At 33.0% G+C, this 23,083-nt stretch overlaps 1 protein-coding gene across 6 annotated transcripts in view; it reads right to left on the reverse strand.

The window, feature by feature from the left end:
* LOC118071403 (CREB-regulated transcription coactivator 1-like) overlaps window positions 1-23,083 on the reverse strand; it is a 108,375-nt gene that overhangs the window by 19,450 nt on the left and 65,842 nt on the right. For 5 of the 6 annotated variants that reach the window (XM_035090553.1, XM_035090551.1, XM_035090549.1 and 2 more), the window contains one exon: window positions 9,707-9,823. The exons of the other annotated variant lie outside the window; for it this stretch is intronic. In XM_035090553.1, coding sequence (XP_034946444.1) covers window positions 9,707-9,823 — 117 coding nt within the window. The remainder of the gene's footprint in view (window positions 1-9,706; window positions 9,824-23,083) is intronic. 6 annotated transcript variants of the gene reach the window in all.

Below are 23,083 nucleotides of genomic sequence, written 5' to 3' on the forward strand. Positions count from 1 at the left end.
CCGACATTTATCGTATTTTTTTGTTACTTTTCTTTTTTTTGTAGATTTCAAAATTATTTTGGAAGTTTGATGACTGTCACCAAACTTCCATAATCGTTGTAGGGAAGTTTGGTGACAGTCACCAAAATTCCAATTCGTCACCAAACTTCCACTTTGGTCGCACAAAATGTTACCAAACGTCCACTTGCATGTATATATATATATATATATTGTAAAATAAGACTCAATAACAACTTCGGAAGATTAGTAAATTAATTAAAATGTTTATTAATGATTGACAGCAATTAATTAAAAGTAAGAATCCGTGCGGTCAACTCAAGTCTCAGACAAAAACTGGAGATAAACAAACTCTCCCCTCGTTGCTATAAACAATCTAATCGTCAAGCAATCGTTGTTAACTAACAAACTGTCGTTAGTCTAATAGTCATTAGATGGCGACATACAAATATTTTACAATATGTATATATATACTTCTACTGTTATACAAGAGGAACGCTTCAACTTCATAGCTATAGATATTATATCAACGTTACTATGTCAGTAACGCGGATGATTTGGTGATGTGAACTTACAAGTTTGTCCCCTACTAAAAATTGCTCCAACGCGCCTAAAGAAGTTTTCACTTCAAAAAGAAATGAAATCCGCACAAAACAGGCATCTTGGAATGCCTGTAAAAACTGGCGCCAAGTCCACATTCAAGTAAAATTAGTATAAATGGAAAAAAGGTAAGATCAAAAAAACATGTGAAATCAAGTAAAACGCCAAGTTACCTGCGTCTTTTTTCATAATTTTTTCGAACTAGCAATGTACTATTGACTTATAAAATTTCAGTTAATTTTGAAGTACAAAAAAAAAAATCTTCAAAACCAAAAAACTATGGAACTTGGTCCAATTTTGTCTTTAAAGTCTGCCCAATTCAGTTTCAAATGTTCTTATGTATGAACTATAATATATGGAACTGTTGAAAGAATTTAAAAAATTGGGCCAAGTTCCATAGTTTTTTGGTTTTGAAGATTTTTTTTTTTGTACTTCAAAATTAACTGAAATTTTATAAGTCAATAGTACATTGCTAGTTCGAAAAAATTATGAAAAAAGACGCAGGTAACTTGGCGTTTTACTTGATTTCACATGTTTTTTTGATCTTACCTTTTTTCCATTTATACTAATTTTACTTGAATGTGGACTTGGCGCCAGTTTTTACAGGCATTCCAAGATGCCTGTTTTGTGCGGATTCATTTTTAAATCTATCTACAAAATCAATATTAAGATAATATTCGACAATGATGACAATAAATTATTATGAACGTAAATTTGTAGCACGAAAGTATGATGATAAGTTTTGACGAAAATTTTTTTTTTCAGAATAAGAAAGCTATTTTCAATTTCATGCATAAGTAAAGGATGACCTCCAGAATTGAATACCCATCGATTAAGATCCACCAACTGCCTCGTATCATCGAACAATAAATACAAGTACTTTAATGTCTCTGCATACTAAAAACTTTCAGTCATGTCACGAGGTCTTATATTTCGTACATTACCGATGCTTGTGTAGCTATTCTCAACTTTTGTGTAATTTTCAAAACCTTAAAAAATTTTCCAGCCCCAATCTTGGTATGTTTTATTTCCAGTAAAGTACCACATATAAAAAAGGCTTTCAATAAATTCCGGACGTAATAAATTATGAGCATCGGTATTTTTTACATACATATCTAACTGATTCAGCAGATATTCGTGAGTTCTTTAGCCAAAGTCATGTGTTCATCGGGTAAACCATGGTGAACACCTAGAGCTAATGTTCCTGGTAAGTAACATGTTGAATGGTCCATTTTTGGTTTCATATCTCTTGAAATACCAATAAGTTCTGCTATGAATAAGTATTTATTTTTTGCAGTGCGCCTCACGAGATGTTTTTCAGCCCCATAAATTCCAAAAAGATAATCATCTCGTAAGTAATCAATGGTTTTCTCAGTTTGCAACCATTGTTTAAGTAAGTACTCGTAGTAACTATCTCCACGCAGCAGCTGTTTCGAATCTCGGTTGGCCGGTAATGCGACTAAGATCACGAAATTCTAATTGGATTTTTGTTGTTCATTTTCATCTCTTTACTTTTTTTCGGCTTGTGTCGTATTTTTGATCATTCGGATATTAAAATTCCAATAACCTAATGTAATAAGTATTATTATAAATTAAAATGGAATAGGTTATGAACAAATTACCTATTTTTGATATTCACACGGAAATTAAAAATATTTAAATTTAAATAGGAAGTGTTGGATTAAATTGAATATTCAATCACAAAATAAAAATAGGATTGAAACAATTGTTAATGATATTTAAATGTGAGTTGGAAATTTATTAAAAAATATATAATTAAATCTGATATTGATGAAGAATTTTCGACTTTACTAACATTTTATTCTGCGATTTCGTTCTATTGAAGATAAGTGGAATGAACTAACATTTCAAGACGATTCATTGTAAATTCAAGAAATTACATTAAATTTATTTTGCATTGCATTGATAACGCCACGTGCACAATCATATTCTAACGAACACACCAAGTTGAGTAATTTTTGGACATTCAATTCAAATTCAGTAATTACAATTGACATTCATTTCTTGTATTCAGTGACAAAAGTTGTTCATTGTATATTGTATACCTGTTAGTGCTGAAAATAAAGATATTATATTTTTTATAAAACCTGACTTCCGTTTGCTCTGTTCTGGCACAATCATCCCTATCCTTAAACGGTTAGGTTAATTTACACGTTGAGATTTTCTCAACACATTCAAACCACCAAAAACTTGGCGTGACTGTTAAGATTTTATAAAAGCATGAAATTTTGAAAATATTGTAAATATTTAAACCACTTAATAAATACCAGTTACGCCAAGTTTTTGGTTGTTATGTTTATTGTGTCATTTAACGTACTACATTTTTTTTCAAAAAAAAACCGAAGAGAATAATTCATTTTAAATGTTGTTGATTCTTAGATTTAAATAATTGACGTTTTATGATTTTAGGACTTTTTGTAATTTCATCATTGTCGTTATTTATGCTTAGTAAAAAGGAATATTAAAAAAAATAAATCTGTTTAGGAAATACTTTAATTGTTTGTATATTTGCGCTTGAGCAAAATTAACTTGTTACCAACTTTATAATTCGTTAGTAAGGGAACTTCATAGCAATCAAAATTTCTGATCACCAACTTGATAAAAAAACGCATGATCGCTCTATAAATAAACTCTCATTTCACTCAATTTTTGCGCAACGAAATTCTTTCAATTTCGTATATTATGAATAAAGCCATGATAATACTCAATAGTATGCTTAATCGAAAGCCAACAATTGCGTTCCGAGTAAATTCTTAATTTCAGCCGATGTTTATATTAGAATAGGAAAAATATTTTAATTTTGAAAAACATAACCTGCAAAAATCATCCTTTAACTTGTACAGAGACACGGTAGTGCTTCGTCGTGACGTAAGGGCAAGATGGCGGTGATTTATGCTTGGTGCACGAGACACTACCGTATCTCTTGATAACAATTGAATTTATTATAAACAATTGAAAATGGGATCAATGCAATATATTCGAGTTCTTGCAACGAGGAATATTTTCATTCACTCAAAAAAGAGTAACTCATCATATAACATGAACATAAAAGAACTTTTTTTATTTATAACATTACGCGGACGAAGTCGCGGAAATCAACTAACATCAGTATAGATATATGTTTCTTACGATTTTTCGGCCGTCAAGGTTTTTCCGTGCTCCAACCTGCAAGTTGGTGTTTTCTGATCTGTTAGGTCAATGTTCTTTGGCTGGTCAATAATTTGATTTGTCTTTTCACTAGATGATGAAGAAGTATATACTGCATAATAAACCGAAGGTTTGGTCCTCCTAAATGCAGAGTAAAACTCATTTTCTGTTTAAATTTTTTAACTTCCCATTAGGAAGTTATTGAAATTGGGTGGATTGGTGAAATTTGAATTTTCATCATATCTCTACGTTTCATGATATTTGCAAGCATACTGACCAATTTTTAGAATGATGTATGTGTGTACGTATGTATGGAAGTCAGAATTTTTTTCGTTTTCGATATCTCAAGAACGGATTGAGATATTGACTTCAACCAACATTAATTCGAAAGATATTATCAAAAAGAAGATCTGAGTGAAATTTGAACAAATTCAGTCGAGCCGTTTTTTTTATAACAAAATAACTAATGAAAAAATGAAAAGAGTAGATATTTAAAATACTTTTAATGCCAAACAATAACAATTTCATTTGAAAATTAAGTCGATATTGACTAGACATTATTATTCACAACCAAATATGACTCTTAACAATTACGCATTGTTTATAACAATATGAATTTGTTATAAACAATTAAAAATTGTATTTATTGAATAAGTAATGTGTATATCACATGTATTCGGATGTTTTCAACAAACATTGATTATAACTATTTAAATTTGTTATAAACAATTACTAATGGAAAGTTCGTCGTGTTAACACAGACAAAGTGTGCTCAGACCTATTTTTTACTATTTACACTAGTACGATTAAAATTTTGCGTCCAAATACGACGAAGGTCTCAACAAAACTTAATGGTAAAGACATAAAGAGAAAGGTGTTAGAAGTATCTACACAATAAATTTGAAGGAAATTCAATATCTATCATAGAAAAAAATAATATTTTGGGACTTCGTAGTGGTGAGTTCTCAGAATTCTCCAAAATAATAAACGTAGGCACAAAATCGTAATGCTTCGATTACTTTCGTGTAAGACAAGGTTAGATAACTTCTGATGTACGACAAGAAAAAGATGGCACTAAAAAAAGAAACGTATAGTGAGAAAGAAAAATGAAGATGTCGCTACCCTTTCTTGGAGGGAAAGGTCTGGATCTAGAAAAGATCTGGATTTTGTAGAGGCCATGATAACATAAGAATATTTTCTTTTTGCAGAAATTGTTTGACAATTTTAGCGATGTGTTTGGGGTCATTGTGATATTGGCAGGTATGCGATATTAATATTCCTTATTTTTTCACAGTTTCAAAAAGATTAGTTTCAAGTATTGTAATGTATTTTTCGATTGTCAATGTACCATTAATTATATGTTATTTACCTTCTTCTTTGTAGCGAAAATGATCCCATACCATAATTGATCTACCATTATGCACAACAGTTGGTATGATTAAATTTCATTTGTCAGCTTCCTTAACGTTCCATCAAACCATTTCTCATCTTCTATCAGATTTTAGCTCAAACTTACTCTCATCGCTCTAGCTAACATTCTTTTAAAAAAACATTGGTTCATTGATATATTTTTTTTGCAAAACGTAACCGAACTTGAGCCTTTTTTAGTGAAATATATGGTCTTTTTCTTGCTATGCTTATTTATATTTCGGCCACATAACTTTGCTTCGTATACAGAGTTTTCATATTTTATCTCGAACAAAATAATAAAAACACGTTCTTACCCTATTTCCTTTTAATTAGCAACCAAGTGACGAACGACGGTTACAATTATAGCAATATTCCTGAAATAAAATATGTTTTAAATTTGTAGTAATGTCGATTTTATAGAATTCATATTTTGTCAGCATAAATATCGGCATAAGTGTACGTATACTCATCGTGGTTCAATAGAGATATGTCGAATAAAATAGCAATAAAACTTCTTTCAGAGCACTATAAATGTTTCCAAACAAACAGTTTGATTGAAATAAAAAAATAAAATAAACTTACATTTGTAAGATAAATTATTAGGTCTGATTTGTTCCATTACAATAATAACAACGTTACATACTGAAAAGTGTAGCGATATTGCCACAGTGTAACAATAAGATGTCAGTGGTAATGATGTTACATATTAGAATATTTTATGTATTAAAAAGTAACGCAAATATTTCAGTATAATACGAATATGATACTTCAATGGAAACAATTCATGTGATATTGTAATATTATTAAGTAGGAAATAGAAATATCGATGGTACTTCCAAGTTATTTCACTGCAATACATTGAAAGAAATATTGAGTAAAAATTACAATGAAATGCATATTAAAAAATTCCTATGCCGCTAGTATTCTCAGGATACATAAAAAATTAATTAATTGTTAAAAATTTTGACTGTTGACACTTACTAAAATTTTTTAAATGCCATGCACAAAATTTATTGATACATTATTATTGTTAATAATTCCGTTATTATCAGGAGACACGTTTACTTCAGTAGTGTCTCGTGCGCCAAGTTTAAATGGCGGTGACGAAGGCACTGCCGTGTCTCTATTCTGCTTGAATCACAGTCTGTTGAGGTTATGCACTTTAAAATTGCAATATCTTTATTATAATGACATAAACATGCCATAAAAACTTCAGAAAACCTCATTAATTTACTTCAGGAATAGATTAAGTATGCTATTGTCTTCCAAAATTAATTATTTTAAATAATGAATAATTGGCCACGCCCGCATATACAAGATTTAAGAAAATACAGATTTATTTTTCTTAAACATACGATTTTTTTAATAAAGTTGGTACCATTGTGAGGTTGCTATAGTATAGTTATAAAATTAAGTTGGTAAACAAAATGTACAGCTAATTAAGGCGCTAATTATGAAATAAATTAAATATCATTATGTGATAATACTGACAATGATAAATAATAGTATATCCTTATAAATATCAATTAATTGTTTCATTATTCGATAACATGATAAGATGATGAATGAAAATAACATCAATCTTTGGTTATTTATATATAATCAATGACTTTTTTTATAAACAAATGCTCATATCTTGAGAACGGTAAGAGATAGAGCAAAAATAATGAAATTTTGGAGGTGTCTATACAGGAGGGGAGGTTGTACTTTTTATCCCCAACCCCACGGCAGATTCATATTTAATTGATTGCTGATAATTAGTGATTAAAAAACAATTTACTTTTTTAGTCATGAATACGGGTTTAGTCGTTCTTGGGGGTGTATCTACGTATACACAAAAGTAGTGAAATCACATACCAAGTGTGGCTGTTACACTAAATAAAAACCAAGCAGCTTCCGTAGCAGTCGTGGTAAAGACAAAAAATCTGGTGTCATTGGTGTTGATAGTAAAAGCTCTTGTGGATATCTGGAGATAAATTCAATACTGGCTCTGATACCGTGGCTGACGTTCGGAAGCAGAAAGAGCGAGTTTAGTGTCTTTGAATCTTGACATGAGCTCAGTCAATATCTGCTCGCAATTAAAGTTTTAGGACTTAACACCCCTTGAAATTCTCGCGGGTATTTTTTAAAAAAAAATTATACATGGTATGGTGCTCTGCACATCGCACGTGGGAAGCTATTTACTTTTTAAAATTTTTAGGAAGTTATCAACCTCCTTCACCAAAAATATTGTAAAATATAGCCAAATAATAACTTCAAAATTAAGAAAATAGTTAAAAATGTTCATACAGCTATTAATAGATAAGAAAAGACGTCCTGTCAATTCAAGTCTCGGTCATCATAAATTGGAGATAAACAAACTCTCCCCTCGTTGCTATAAACAATTTAATCGTCAAGCAACGTCAACATCCTACCAAACTGTCATTTATCCGTAAAACATTAGATGGTGACATATACATATTTTACAATATTAACTATAAATTTTATCCGAAAGCTAGAGATTCCCTCACATAATGTGTGAAATAATAAATTATAAAATATTTGTAATAACATATTCTTAGACAAATATCCATTTAAAATACACATAATACATACAATTTTTATTTTCGATTTTTATTTTTTTTTCTTTACAGCAGTATCTCCAATAATGGAATAGCAACAATGTTCTTTAAATGATTCTATGTACAATTTTTATTATAAGTATCAGCGATCTTTTTCAAACGCTCATTAATATCCGGATATGTTTTCCCGGGAGGAATTTTTTAGATCATATTAGATAAAATTATATCTAATTATGTATCAATTATGGGACTTTTAGATATAAGTAGATCTATTAAAATAAAATCAGATAAAATACGAATTTAACCCTAGACAAAACAAGATATGATAAAACAAGTCTTGATCTTTTTATATGTAATCAGATCTACTAAGACAAAATCAGTCAAAATACTATCCTGACCTTATAAGACAAGATATGATAAGACAAGTTTAGATTTTTTTAGATACAGTTAAACTCGGCTAGATGTAAAGACTGTTTGATGATGAGTTGAAATCTGCTTATTGTAACATGACTGCAGATTTTGTTTTATAAAAAAAAAACATTTAGCTCTGTAAAATAACTCATTTATTAGTTATTTTATTTTATTAGTTATTACAGGCGACAAATTCATTGACTTAAACGCTGCTATCAATCCACATAGTATGCAGAATAGTAAAGAGACTGATATAGATGGAAGTGAACATTATGAGGGTGCAAAAGAAAATGATGTAGATGGTGGTGAAGTAGCTGGTGAAGGTGGTGGCAGTATGGAAGAAAGAAATAATGATCTACCAGAAATTCATAATAACGATGACTCAGATGATGTCATGAATGATGATTTAGAACATCAAATATACCAAAAAGATGATATTGGTGTAAGAGTAATTTTTTTATGTTCATCTAATTTAATAGTTTTTATTATAAAACTGGAATATAATTTTTTGTTGTAAGTACGACACTTACGGAATGGGATATATGTTCAAAAAAAATTCATGCATCAGCGATAGCTAATGCATCTAAACCCACGCATTCCATTAGATTTTTGATGGACGGTGTATTAAAAATAAATAAAATAAAACATTGCACCTTAAAAGGATCTAAAAATCGAGAAATACTTCATCCAAAAGCCGTACAAGCCATTATTGGTATATCATCAAATTAATTATATTATTTGATCTCATGACTATCAATTTTTTTGAAATTGTTTATTAAATCATTGTTTTTCTTTTGTAGATGAAATAAAGCTTGTTGCACGAGCAAAAAATGGAAAAAAAATTCCATCAAAAAAAGATCAGGATCGAGTAATGACCCTAAAAATAGGAGAAATGAAAAACTCCACGGCGGAATGATTTATCTTATATCTAACTTACATCTAAACATATCTTATATCTAACTATATTATATTAAATAAATCTTATTTTTTTATGTTTTGTACCGAACAAAAAAATATATATATATTTTAATATAAATAAATACGTCTAGATCTTTTCAGATCTAAATAGATATAATAAAATAATGAAAATAATCTAAAAATTTTTTCCCGGGTTGCGAGTTGACATGACAATTTTAAACCCAGTTTTAATTTGATTAATAAAAATTTTGGTAAAATTCAGTTCTTCCTTGAAAGCATTTACAAGTACGTCAACGCTAGCTTTATGAATTGTGATACGATTCTTCCACACTATTATTGAAGCACAAGTTTTCCAGTTTTACTAACAAGAAATTCATCACTATCATTTCTTTTTCCCCACCTCAGACATGTATCATACATAATAGTTTTGCTCCTCTGTAGACTTTTTTTAGTTAGTCAAAGTTCAATAAATTATATTAAAGAAGTATACAACTTAAAAACAATACAAGTAAGCATGTTTTCGATGAATTCAATTCAGTGACCAATTTCAGAAATATTCCTTTTTCATCAACACTTTTTGGTACAACATTCGTCTATAATAGGTGTTATCATCTTGACCGACAATTTTATGAAATACTTACTTGAAAAGCTATATTTGGTGATGATTGTGGTGATGGCCTATTTATTAGTTGTGAAGTTCGGTAAGATCCTAATGACTTAGGTTGCTTTTTTTGTAGAAGTTGTAGATGTAAGGCTTCCTGTTGAAGAAATGGAAAAGCATGTAGATTTAAACTTCTTTTTCAGAAGTTCTGTATTGAAAACCATATCTAAAATTTCTAATTTTAATGCATTTTACATTCATGTCTTTGTGTAAGTAAATTTTGTCGTTCTTATGCTGCTGTTTTAATCTTTTAATAGATTTCAACATTTTCTCTATGTTTAATTTATCTGTACTATAAATAAATAATATGAGTAAAGTTAGGATATTTTAAAAATGATATTGTCACTGTAACGCAATTAGTGTAGGCTCCCGAAAATAATTATTTTGTCGTGATTAACCATCATGTATGTTTTAAATGGTTATTGTTTTTCGTTTGTAATGTGCTCATGCTAGAATATTCAAATTACACGTAATTCTGTTTTAATTTAATGGTTCGGACTAATATAAACCCTAACACCTATGTAGAATATGTACACCTATCTGAAATTGTTATAATTTTTCAATTAATGATTATGTTAATTCTTAAAACACAGTTTTGCTTTAGGAAACGCAGTTTTGGTTTGTCTTTTAGAATGCATATTTTTTATATTACAATCTTTATTTATTACTGACGCAATATTTTGATTAATATTTTACCTCAAGGATTTACGGAATATTAACTATAACCATCAATTGACTATTGAACTAACTATAAGACATTTTCTCCAGTTATTCATAAGCACATTAATGGTTGCAATTTCATTTCCCTGATACTAACAAATTCAGATATTTTTTTAAGAAATTTAAGAATTTGTCGCTACTCTTTTTGGACTCGATGGTAGAGAGAATGACGGTAAAGCATAATCAAATGTTAGGTTATATCATAAAATAACTTTTATTTATTGAAAATTTTTGAATAAAAAATAACGGTTTTGTAATTATGAAAATTAATACTTTCTTTCTAGTAAAAGCTCAACGAGCTGTTGCATTATAACCCTTTATAGTCCAGTCAATGTGCATTCTAAATACGAAATTTCGTGGCACAAGCCGGACCGGGCTCATTTTATAGAGAGAAATGCGTTGAATTTAATGAACTAATTACCAGCCAAAAAACCAGCTGCGTCATATTTTTTTTTTATTTAGAAATTACTTTTTCAAAAAATCAGGCATACTTGACTGGGAAAAAGTGAGGTGACTAAAATATTCTTTACATATAGGGAAAATTTTTTTTCCAGTCAAGTATGTCTGATTCTTGATTTATTGCTTTAGTAGTTGAAAAACCAATTGTCAGGCTAGAAAATATATATAGACGCATTGGAATCGGGAAGACTTACTTCTGGTAAAAAAAGTGTAATAATACACAAAAAAAAACATACAAAAAAATTTTCAATTATTATTATTAACTTTACTATTATTTTTACTACACTGAGGAAAAATAACAACTCCGCCAGGGGCTTAGAGAGAATGCAGTCTTGTCAAATGGATCATATTTGATACAGACACTTAGTAGATGAAGGCAAAGGCATTTTTTAAGCTAATTCCGTGGTGGAGTTAAACTCAGTCCATAAAACTCTGATTCATTGAGTAGCTCCGGTTCTCAAGTGTATATTGAACAAATCAATTTTTATGAACAAAAAGAGATTATTTCTATCTATTTTGGGTTGTTAGTAACATTTTTTTTAGTCAAGAAAAAAATTTCTCATCGAAAAAATTCGAAATATTAGCATACATAACGCGACATAAATGCTGTCTAATTTTTTGAAAGTTATACATCCGATTTCCTATACTCTCTTATACCAAATTCAGACAGCATTTATGTCGTGTAGTGTAGATAGCGTTTTTAATTGTTTTTAACACATTCCATCATTAGTAAAGAAAAATGTGGTCAGGAGAGGTACACACACAAAAGACATTTTTATTGAGCTTTATTATAATTTTATTAGCAAAACTGAACTATTTATCACGTTAACAATGAATCATTAACACTAGTAGAGCTTAGCAGAGCTTTTAAGAACTTTTTTTGAATTTGAATAGAGCTTAGAACAATTATTTGATAAGTAAACAGAAAGAGCGGTAATAGAGCACGTGTACCAGAGCGTCGCGTGAACGTTAATGGCTGCAAACACGTTGTAGCCGACGTCGGTAAACCTAGCACAATAGTAGGACAACTATCATTAGCTAGGTTGGAGAAAACGAGCTGTAATTAGTTAAGCGCTAAAAGAAGAGCTAGGATAGGGCGAGCGGGTCGGGTGAGCTCGACCGAGCACGAGCTGGGACGAGAGCTAGTCCAGCTGACAGGTTGCGGTTAAGTTTACGCAACACTTGCTAAATGTAGTGAGTAACTTGTTTTAGTAAAAAAAATCTTTTTTCATTAAATGATCTCGCATTGGTAGCGCAGATCCCGTTTTTAATTGTTATAAACAGAAAAGTGCATTTTTATTCATGTTACGTTGTTGGTAAAAAAACAATTCTTCTAAATCCATGTGATATTGTTATTTCCACTTTTTCAGAAAAAGAGAAAATATACCGTTGGAAGATCTCAAATATATTGCCTTGTCACACGACGGCAAGAGAGATTATCCCTTCCATTTGAACGGCGACCTACGTTGACCTCCGAGTGTAGCAGCTTACTAATCGCTCCTCCGGGAGGCTCCTACTGTTCCAGCGTCTACTATAACCATGTTTAACACTGAATGAGAATAATCATCGAAAGAACAGTTAGTCCACTTCAACGACTGCTATGACTACCCTAGAGGGAAGACAACACGCAATACGGTTAGCGGAGCTTACGTGGGACCTAGAGAATTGAGATGCTTACGCGGGGAAGCCCAACAGACAAGGAAGGTATCTTAGAATTACTGGAAAGACCCCAAGACTACAGATGTAGTCCGTTTGCTGAGTTACTGGAACCAGGGATTCTTCATCTACAGTTTAGTGAGCGTTATCAACTTACCTTAAGTAAAAGGGTCTTTGGGTGATGCAATCGTCATATATTGTAAATTGCACGCCAAGTCTCCAGTATCGTCACTGTGAAAACTAGCAGAAGACCTCTGAATCAGAGTCGCCATTTTAGTTAATGTATCTAATTCTAATTTACCTAAAGGTCAATTGTTGGGATTCAAACCCGCGTATAATTTGTTCTAAAGACTTTTCTGGGGATAGAAATAATTTGTAATGAAGGATACGTTGGATAAAATTTTCCTTGGTTCCTTTTGCAACACCCTTCGAGTTTTTGCATGCATTACAAGGGAGAACATCGGAGGAGGCGGCCAAGTAATACGTGGAGTCCACGACTAGACGTGACCTCTGAGCTCTAGGAATCATGAGAGCTTGGTACTTCCATCAACAGCAGTGTTGGCAGATGTTTACAAAGGGAATATTGTATCAGGGCTGTAGAATCATTGTACTTTCAGTGCAATTGTACATTTTGTAATTATTGAAAATTGTTAATCAATTTTTCTACATATTAAAAGCATTATCAGAAAATTACTATACATGTGAAGAAAACGATTTCTCTCGTAAATTTTTATAGTTTCTTCGGCCAACAAAATTTGGTACACTCCTTCTGTTACTTTCACGCATTGCGTTTGACGGTTTCGGCGCAGACATTCGTTTTAATGTCATATCGTCGAAATTGAATCTTTTTTCAATTTCAATGCAACCCGTAACAATAAATTGTGTACAGCCTTTAAAAAAATTATTTGTTCAATTTGTATTATTATGTATTTCAGGCAATTGTAATTCTATTGCGACTTTCGATCCTCGATATATATTTTCAGTGCGCAAAAACTTGACTTCATCAGAAAGATTTATATCTTGTATTGCAGTTCTATTAATATAATCTCTATCTATATAAGTTTTTAACAAATCAAGATATATTAGTTTAATTTCTTTATACATTCGCACTATTCATGTGAAAAACGAGTTTAGAGATGGTCATATATGATCAGATCAGTATTATCAGACTGTATAGGTCGGATCAGATGATACAGATATAATCAAATTCAAATTTCAGATCTGAAACGATCTGAATAGACATGAAATATCTATCCGGATACTAAAAGATGAAGGGTATTCAGATCTGTTTGAATTTGATCGGAACTAAAAAAAGTTGATAATTTTTTCTTGACAGAAAAATCAGATTTCATCCGTTCTGATCATATTGAGAAAAAAGTTTATCAGTCTAAATCTTAAATCTGAAAAAATTTAATCATCTGAACAGATTTAAAGAAAAATACATCATTTTCGTTAAAAGGAATCAGATCTGAGAAAAGTTGATTCTTGTAAAGGATAAAATAAGAATAAATAGCCGCAGTTATACAAATAGAAAATTCATAAATAGCATCTGAAGTTTTCTAGGTTAGCGTCGTGGTGACTATGCAAGTCTACGGTTATAAGGGTTCCAGGATCGAGTTTACCTAAGTTTTATTACTTTACGTCAAAAGTTATTTTCAGCACAGAAACTAAATCATAATCCTGTCATTCAACCAAATTATGTGAACTATTTTCTAAATTATGAGTTTCTAAATTATTATTGTCATTTTTATTATTATTATTATTATTATTATTTTCATCTTGCGATTCGTCAGAGGTGTCTGGCCAGGGATCCCAGAGCTCCGACCCACCTGGGGCCTGACCAGACGGAATTATCCTGCAGGCACCTGACTCCCTCAGGTTTGAGGGTGAGCCGGGGCTGCAGCCGTTCAGTCATTTGTTACAGTCGTCTCAGGATTCGGATTATTATTATTATTATTATTATTATTATTATTATTATTATTATTATTATTATTATTAATAGTAATTAAGTTTCTTATCTCTAATGCTAGAAATCCTCCATTAGTACCCTCTTCGATACAAATGGCATATTGAGTTCTCCTTCCAGCTCGAGTTTGCCTACGACTTGGTCTCTTTGGATTTTTTTAAATATTCTTCAAAATTCATTAACAAAAATATTCACGGCACGCGAAACGAACCACTTTCTGACACCAATGTAAAATAAGATCAAATCACAACTTCGAAAAAAAAATTAATAAAGGAAAAGTTTATTAAAGAATGATAGCAATCAATTAAAATGAAAGTATCCGTGCGGTCAACTCAAGTCTCAGTTAAAAACTGAAGATAAACAAACTCTCCCCTCGTTGCTATAAACAACCTAATCGTCAAGTAATCGTCGATAACTAACAAACTGTCGGTAGTCTAAAAGTCATTAGATGGCGACATACAAATATTTTACAATATATATTTAGTAATAAGATTTAAATTTGATAAAATTGTTATTTTAATAAACATTGTCTTCTGAATTTATATCTGAAATGATCTGAAGTAATTAGAAAAATGAACTTAGAGTTCAGCTATGATTAGATCAGTATTATGAGACTACTCATATCTGAAAATTTAAGAAAAAAATTGAGATCTGATCAGATCCGAATTCGTTTTTCACGAAATTACCGGTTTATCATTTTATACAAGATATAAACATTTTATTCAAATCAGTAAACATTGGTAAAATCCACTGCAAAAAAAATAAATATAATTTGATAAGAGGATCTGAAAAAGCGTATAGTATACTAACAATAAAACGCAATTTTACTGATGATTTTATCTATTTAAAATATTCATTCAAAGCAGTTCACTGTTCTATCAGTCGAGAAACTACAGCAGTAAGCGATAACCAACGAGTTTGTGATGGATGAAATATCCCATGGACTTCTAGATCTAAAAAAGTTTGAAATTTTTTAAAATGAAATTGTCTTTTTGCACTTGATTCAAAATAATTATATGCGTCGTGTGCCCAATCTTCACAAGTGCGGGGTAATCGTTTGCAAGCTTCATTTACATGTAAATGCATCGAATAGCAAATACATTTAATAATTGATGTCCGTGGACAAATTTCATGAAATCTAGTTGCCACTGAATTGTGAGCACCCATCAGAAGCAAAACCAATAACATTCAAAAAACTTATGTCAAATTTATCAAAAGAATTTCTGACAGAATTGAAGATATATTCAGCTGTAGCTGATTTAGCAGTAGTTGTTTGATGACTGAGACTGACTTCAGAATAATTTCTTTACTATGAAGTTGCTTCAATATTTATGTCTTGTTGGAACATTTGATGGAGTTTCCAAAATCTGCTCACTAATTGACCTTCGTCAGAATCATGACATCTATTTCAACAAATATATTTCAATTGAACACCCGAAAACAAAAACAAATTACTAATTGAAAAATAAAAAGAAATTACCTGATTATGATACATAATGGGTATTTTCCATTTAGAAAACACAAGAGAACACAAAACACTGTGTTCAATAATTTTATAAATGGAATGCTAACCATTCTTGTGTTTCAACAGAGGGCAGCGCGTATAAAGTTACAGTATTTCGAAAAAATTGCCGCGATTTCCTGTACTTCTATAATTCATATTATTATTTCTACAGATGTGTGCTTTGTATGATCATTTATAAACAATTAGTTTTGATTTTAATTAAATATTAATTATTTTAGTTGAACTATTAAAATTTATTACACTCTACTTTTTGAACGTATTGGCGTGTATTGAGTTGGCATCACTTTTTTGCCTAAAATGCTATAGTGTGGTATTACACTGTGTCGACACAGTGTTTTGTGTTTTCTAAATGGAAAACATCCCATGTTTTCACAGCAGACACGTCTGTAGATTTGTCGATTAGAATACTGAATTTTTTACGTTTAAGTTTCCTACACAAAATCATTTTTTGTGAATCTCCGATATCTTAGAGTCTGGGTAACAATCTTTTAGCAAATCAGTTAAGTCATTTATCACTGGAAATGATAAATTATGTTCTGCATAATAAACGGACACATTTTTATTTCTGCTCTCTTGACCGATGAGTTTATTGTAGATTCTTTGTTCATTTTATAATTAATGTTCGACTCCCTTGAGAGACTAGTTTTATTTTGTTTATATGTCCATATGATTCTGCATGTTTATTGATAACTCCTATGTCAGCTGTTGAAGATTTATTATCACACATGTTGCATATAGCTTTTGATTGCTTATTCAGATTCGGCACTAACCATTTACCATATTCTTTCTTATTCTGCCATGATGGTCGAAATTTTTGTACCCGATGAGTTCTTGAGACATTTTTGAAAACTTTTTTTTTCGGAGGGGTTTTTAATATTGAATCGTCAGAATTAGAATACCATAGTTTAATAATAACGTTAATAAAATATTCTGATATACATGACGGAATTATAAAATGTTTGTATCTCGGTAGTGACTTTGAAATTGCATGTAAATAAAATGAAACGTCGTGAGATTTGTTACCAATCAACTACTAAATTGTCACTCGGGCACTCAGACTACTATGTCTACAGAAAAGAAATGCAGCAATGAATCATTTTAACCTATAATGGAATGTCTGGTTATTATTACCTTTCTATAAAATATATAACCTAAATGTATGACGGCAAAATTCGTGCGGCTTCGAATATTCAGAAAACATTATTCCTTCATAAAATAGCTGGGTATTCAAAATTATTGTACTTATGTTACTTCTGACATTCATCTCTTCATGTCTACAAAGTTTCATCAAATTCGGTTCAGCCGTTTCCGAGATTACCTCGGATAGACAGACAGAGAGATAAACAAAAATTCTAAAAATGGTTACATACCTTACAACAGCACGCGACGACTCTCTGATCTACGTTTGAGGCAGTTTCCTTGAAATCTTGCGCTATGCTTACCTTACATCATAATAACTTCATCAAGGAATGTTTTGAATGATAATTTTGTAGCTTCCATGACCGAATTTCAAATCCAAAATACTTTGTGATAAAATTTTAGAAAAGGTTATATATTCGTGTGTATTTTCTGCTTTAATATTCCTATTAAAAAACGATAAATCCTCTAGGCTTTTTCAGAATTTAAATAGATAACGTCATATTTAAATAAGAAAAGTTAAAAAATTTCTTACATGAAGAGAATTGAAATAGAATAGTACAAATCTGAATAGGTACAAAAATGGTGAGCGTAAAACCTATAGAATTCATGACTTTCTTATAAACACAACTAAATGGGATTATTCTGATTCTAAAAGGTAGTTAGCAGTTCTACAGAAAACATGTAGTTTCTATAGAAAATTAAAAAAAAAAAGATATTTGAACAGGATACTGAATGATTGAATAGGATAATACGACTGAAAAATTATGTTCATTTTCTATCAAACCTTAATGCATTATTTAATATAGGTTTAAACTCGTCTAACATCCAATGGTCTATATACAGAGAAAAAGTTCGAATAGAAAATATTGGAAACTCCAAGAAAAATTACCGTGCGGCACGGTAAACCGGACGCAAGATGTCACTCTTCTATAATCTATCGGTCAGCAATAAAAAAATTATTGTGCTAGCACGGTAAATTTTACTAACCTGACCTCTAATTTTTATTTAATTTGAATATAAAAATTATTTTGCCAACAATAAATTTTATTAACATTATTTAAAAATTTCCTTTTATATTTCAGCCCAACTTTATAATAATAATAGTAATGGCCGAGGGGTGCTCCTCTCGCTACGGTAATGGAATAAGCTCGTACAGCCAGTTTTTTCTCCTCACATGTGATGGCCTTCTGGTCGTGAAGAACGGAACCATCTTTCGCGGTTTCGTTAAACATCACCACCTTTGCAGTGGGCTAACCACCCCTACAAAGGATTTTCACAGGTTCCGCACGATAGACCTGCAACGGTCTCCCACAACCAGCCCTCTTCGGATGAGGGCCATGGAACAGTTAGGAGGGGCCTTACGATGCGTTCCGATGTTAATCTAGACCACGGACCACCCCTACAGCGTCTCAGGTGGACGGAGGAGCTGAGACGGGATTTGATGCAGTGTTGGAAAAGATGCGAGCCACAGACTTTCAGCGATGCCAGGCGCCTGCATACTCTGTGGTGCGAAATGCACTCAGAGTTACAATAGCTAACGCAGGCGGCGCTCGCATCACAGGTGCGGTATACTCAGTCTCGACAGTGTATAGAAGAGGAGTCGGACTCTGACTCTTCAATATTAGACGCATCAGAGACTGAGGACAAAGTTTCATTGACACTCGAGACAGCCGCACTAAGGTGGAGCATACTTCCGTTCCGCCCTTCTCTTACTACAGAACCCCCATCTCCTCCCCCTGAAGGCGCCAATCTACAGAACTTCACGCTCTCTGCAGAACATCTAGCTAGCGCTAACCAAGATCTCGACCATCGGGTACCAGATAGTGTAGACCTTTTTGCACCGAATAATGCAGTTTATGATGTAGCTCAAGGGTTTACTCAGGGCAGACGAAAACCTGTTAATCCTGAGTTAAGCCTGAACAGACACATCGAACAGATTGCAAATAAGATCAAAAAGGCTCGACAGGGTGCATCTCGTATTCAAAGCGTGATGGATCACTCAAATACTCATAGACCTTTTACGCCAAGAATTCGGCGTATTGTGGTGAATATTAGACGTAAACATCACACTTCAAATACGGCCGTGTTACTGATCCTAAAGGAAAGATACACAGGCAAAATAAGATCGCTAATGGCCATTAAAAAGTCATTAGCAAAGCGGTACAAGCGACGAAGGGACAACAGATTGTTCCAATCTGACTCTTCGCGCTTTCTTAAGCCGCAAGCCCCTGTCACTTATGAGCCTCCAAGTGCAGAAAGAGTCGAAATCTACTGGACCGAAATATATGGTCGCGCTTGTGTGCTAGATGTAGACACTCCAGCCCTTCAACTTTCCAGAGAATTCTGCGACGAAAATCTATCACGAATTCTTGAAGAGTTCTCACGAGTCAGCATTGATGAGATCAGGAATGCTCTAAGGGGCACAAAGATCTGGGCTGTCCCTGGGCCAAATGCAATCCCTACCATCTGGCGGAAGAAACTGACATCATCCTACCAGCATCTGGATCGTATCTTCTCAGAATATCTAGGAGGAGATACGCCCATTCTTGGATGGCTCGTTGAAGGGCGCACGATGGTGATCCCCGAAAGTGGTGATCTGTCTAACCCTAAAAACTACAGGCCTATTGCATGTCTGAATACTCTCTACAAATTGTTCACTAAGATCTTGAACGAGAGGATTCTGACTGCAATAGAACCTGTATGAAGACAGATAAACGAACAGCGTAGCAGCGAACGTGGCTTGACAGGTTGCAAGGAGAACTTGTTAGTGGACCGGTGCGTTACAATGAACGCATACTACTACAAGCACAACTTGTCAATGACCTGGGTGGATTACAGAAAGGCATTTGATACAGTATCTCACGAGCTTCTCCTGTACTTGCTCGAATGCCTTTCAATACACCCCAAACAGTGAGATGCATCGAACATCTGATACCGCTCTGGAGGACAAGTTTCACCGTAACATCTGGTGAAACGAGAGTGTCCACCAGAGCAGTGCCATTTAGGAGAGGCGTATACCAGGGAGATACCCTGGGTCCTCTTCTATTTTGCATCTCACTGCTGCCATTATTTGTCACTCTTCGCCGAACGACTGTATATTATAAAGCCGGACGAGTCTCCAACCGCATACACAAAGTCACACATCTATTTTATATGGATGACTTGAAAGTGTACGTGGCAAGTCCTGAGAGACTCCGAGCAGCCCTAGAGATTGTGTCCGAGTATACCAGTGCAATTGGCATGGAGTTATGAATATGCTCACTGTCCCAGTCTTGCTATACTCATTCGGAGTTCTTAAATGGCTCCGAAAAGAGCTCAAAGATCTAGACATTATCACAAGGATCTTCTGTCCAACCCCTATACTTTCCCCGTGATCTAGGAGGGCGTGGATTACTAAGTTTGGAGTGTCTACATGACAGGTTAGTGATAGGCCTGGCTTATGATATTTATGAGAGCTCTGATCATCTTCTCAAGTTCGTGAACAGCTTTGAACTATTGGGAAGGGATGCATTTCTATATAGAGCAGCATATCAGGGAGCGCAGAACCTCGGCTCAGTTTTCGATCCTAGCAGCCTAGACGGTCTAAGGCTTTTGCACTTGACCAGAGGGCAGCGAAAGGTCGATATAAAAACAACCGAGCAGTTAAAACTGCTCGACGAACATGTGGCAAAGTCCTTACACGGTGTGTTTTATCGTAATCTCGAAACACAAGACTTGTCACACCAGCTAACTTTTCAATACCTCAAAAGTCAGCTGGCTTGTTCTCTGAGACCGAAAGATTCATTATGACCTGCCAAGATGGTGTATTTTCCACCCTCGCCTATCGGCGTGAGGTTATGCACGAGCAACTCGAGGACACAAGACGCTGAGTTTGCCACAGTGATGTAGATGAGACGCTATTTTATGTGCTATCGGCTTGTCCGATACTAGCGTGCTCAGCCTACATTCACCGGCATAGCGCCGCCCTAAGAGTGCTGTATTACCACCTTCGGTACTCTTATGAGATAGACGAGACACCAGTGCTGCCCTATATGCCCGGTGAAATTGAGTCAGTCGTTGAGAGCGGGAGAGCAAAAATTCTTTGGAATTACACGCTCTCTATATTGAGTTCTCAGCCCCGGCTAAGACGAATATACGTACAAAAGAAGAGACTAAACAGGAACGCTTCAGAGAGCTCATGGAGGTCATGAGAAATGTCTATCACGAATACACAGCGCACGTGATAGTACTGGTGATTGGCACCCTCGGAGGGATGAGGGACCGCTTCCTGACAGAGCTTCGAACAATACCAGTCTGCCGTAGTCAGGCTGAGATTCTCGCGGCTCGTATGCAGAAAGCGGTCATCCTTAGTTCTCTCCGAATCCTGAGACGACTGTAAATAATGACTGAACGGCTGCAGCCCCGGCTCACCCTCGAACCTGAGGGAGGCGGGTGTCTGCAGGATAATCCCGTCTGGTCAGGCCCCAGGTGGATCGGAGCCCTGGGATCCCTGGCCAGACACCTCTGACGAATTGCAAGAAAATGACAATAATAATAGTAATATTAATAATATTAAAAAAATCTCTCTGCCGATTGTTAATAATTTAATTTTAATCGTAAAATATGAGCCTTCTATCGCCTGTGTGCTTGGAGTCAGAGAGAAAGTGTAATTTTATCGTGCCACAATAGAAAAATTCTAGGACAACAAGTAAAATATATGTTTTATCCTCTAATTTTTCTTCAAAATTCTATCAATTATTCGTTGTCCAAAAACATTACCGTGCTGAACAATAAAAATTATTAGCTAAACTACAATTTTCCAAGTCAAACTCATAATTTTTCTGTTAAATATTTATAAAAATCACTAAACTGACGAAAGGCGTCCAATTTATAGTGCTGGATTATAATTTTTATTTTGAGAATATCGAGATGGAAGAATACTCTCTAAGTCACATTTTCCCTTACAATCTATTTATCCCCCTATAGAAACTTGCAGAATACATCGGTGTAAAAAAATATCAAGTCCTGTTGATATACTGGAATGCTGTTACTAGAAAACACTAAGTTGTATTCTGTTTTTCAATTTATTTACAACAAATCGATGATCAAGATATAGCAAGCATTTTTTATAAAAAAAATAAGGAAACATCATATTCAAAAATCAAAATTACAGTTCCATTAAGAAAACAAATGAATATTATGTGTATGTATGATTTAAAATCTAATGTTCTTTCTTTTGATGTCGGTCAAAAGATTAGGTTATTTTTCCCTAAAAGAGTTAAAGGAAAATGTCCAAAACTTCAATGTGAGTGGGAAGTCGGAATTTATTAGGAGAATTGACTCCATGAAGTGTGACCATTCAACCTAATTATTAATTGAACAATGAATTTACGATAAAATAATGAAATTTTCAAATAACTTTGATTCTGTAAGGAACTTTTATTTTGTTTAGTTCTATGACCTTCCAGTTCTTGGCATTCCTTACTCTTTGGGTTTTCATAGTTCTTCCTAGTGGTTTCTCCTGATGAAAAAGAAAGAAGGAAAGGAGTTGGAGATGAAAATTTTAATGTGACTGACGGACGATAGGTTTCAAGGAATCTTTTATTATATAGAATAACGTTATCAGTTTAATTTAGATCATCTTGGTCTGTTTAGAAGTTTTTATCCGCCACAGGATTTTTCCCTCCTAATTATTTACTTAATTTATTTTAAAGCAGACAGAGTTGATAAGCGGCAGTATCGGAAGCTAGGTTGTATTTTTCATTTTAGTTATTTTTAAAATTATATTGAATTAAAATCTCAATCCATTTAGTTTGAGATTTTCTCTTAAACTGTATTTAATTTCAGTCTAATCCAATACTTTATTCAACTTATAGGAATCGCCGAATGGCTATTTTTAGAAGATCGGAAGA

The sequence above is a fragment of the Chelonus insularis genome, unplaced genomic scaffold (assembly GCF_013357705.1).
Source record: "Chelonus insularis isolate UGA/USDA-ARS -01 unplaced genomic scaffold, ASM1335770v1 contig_82_pilon, whole genome shotgun sequence".
Taxonomy (NCBI): domain Eukaryota; kingdom Metazoa; phylum Arthropoda; class Insecta; order Hymenoptera; family Braconidae; genus Chelonus; species Chelonus insularis.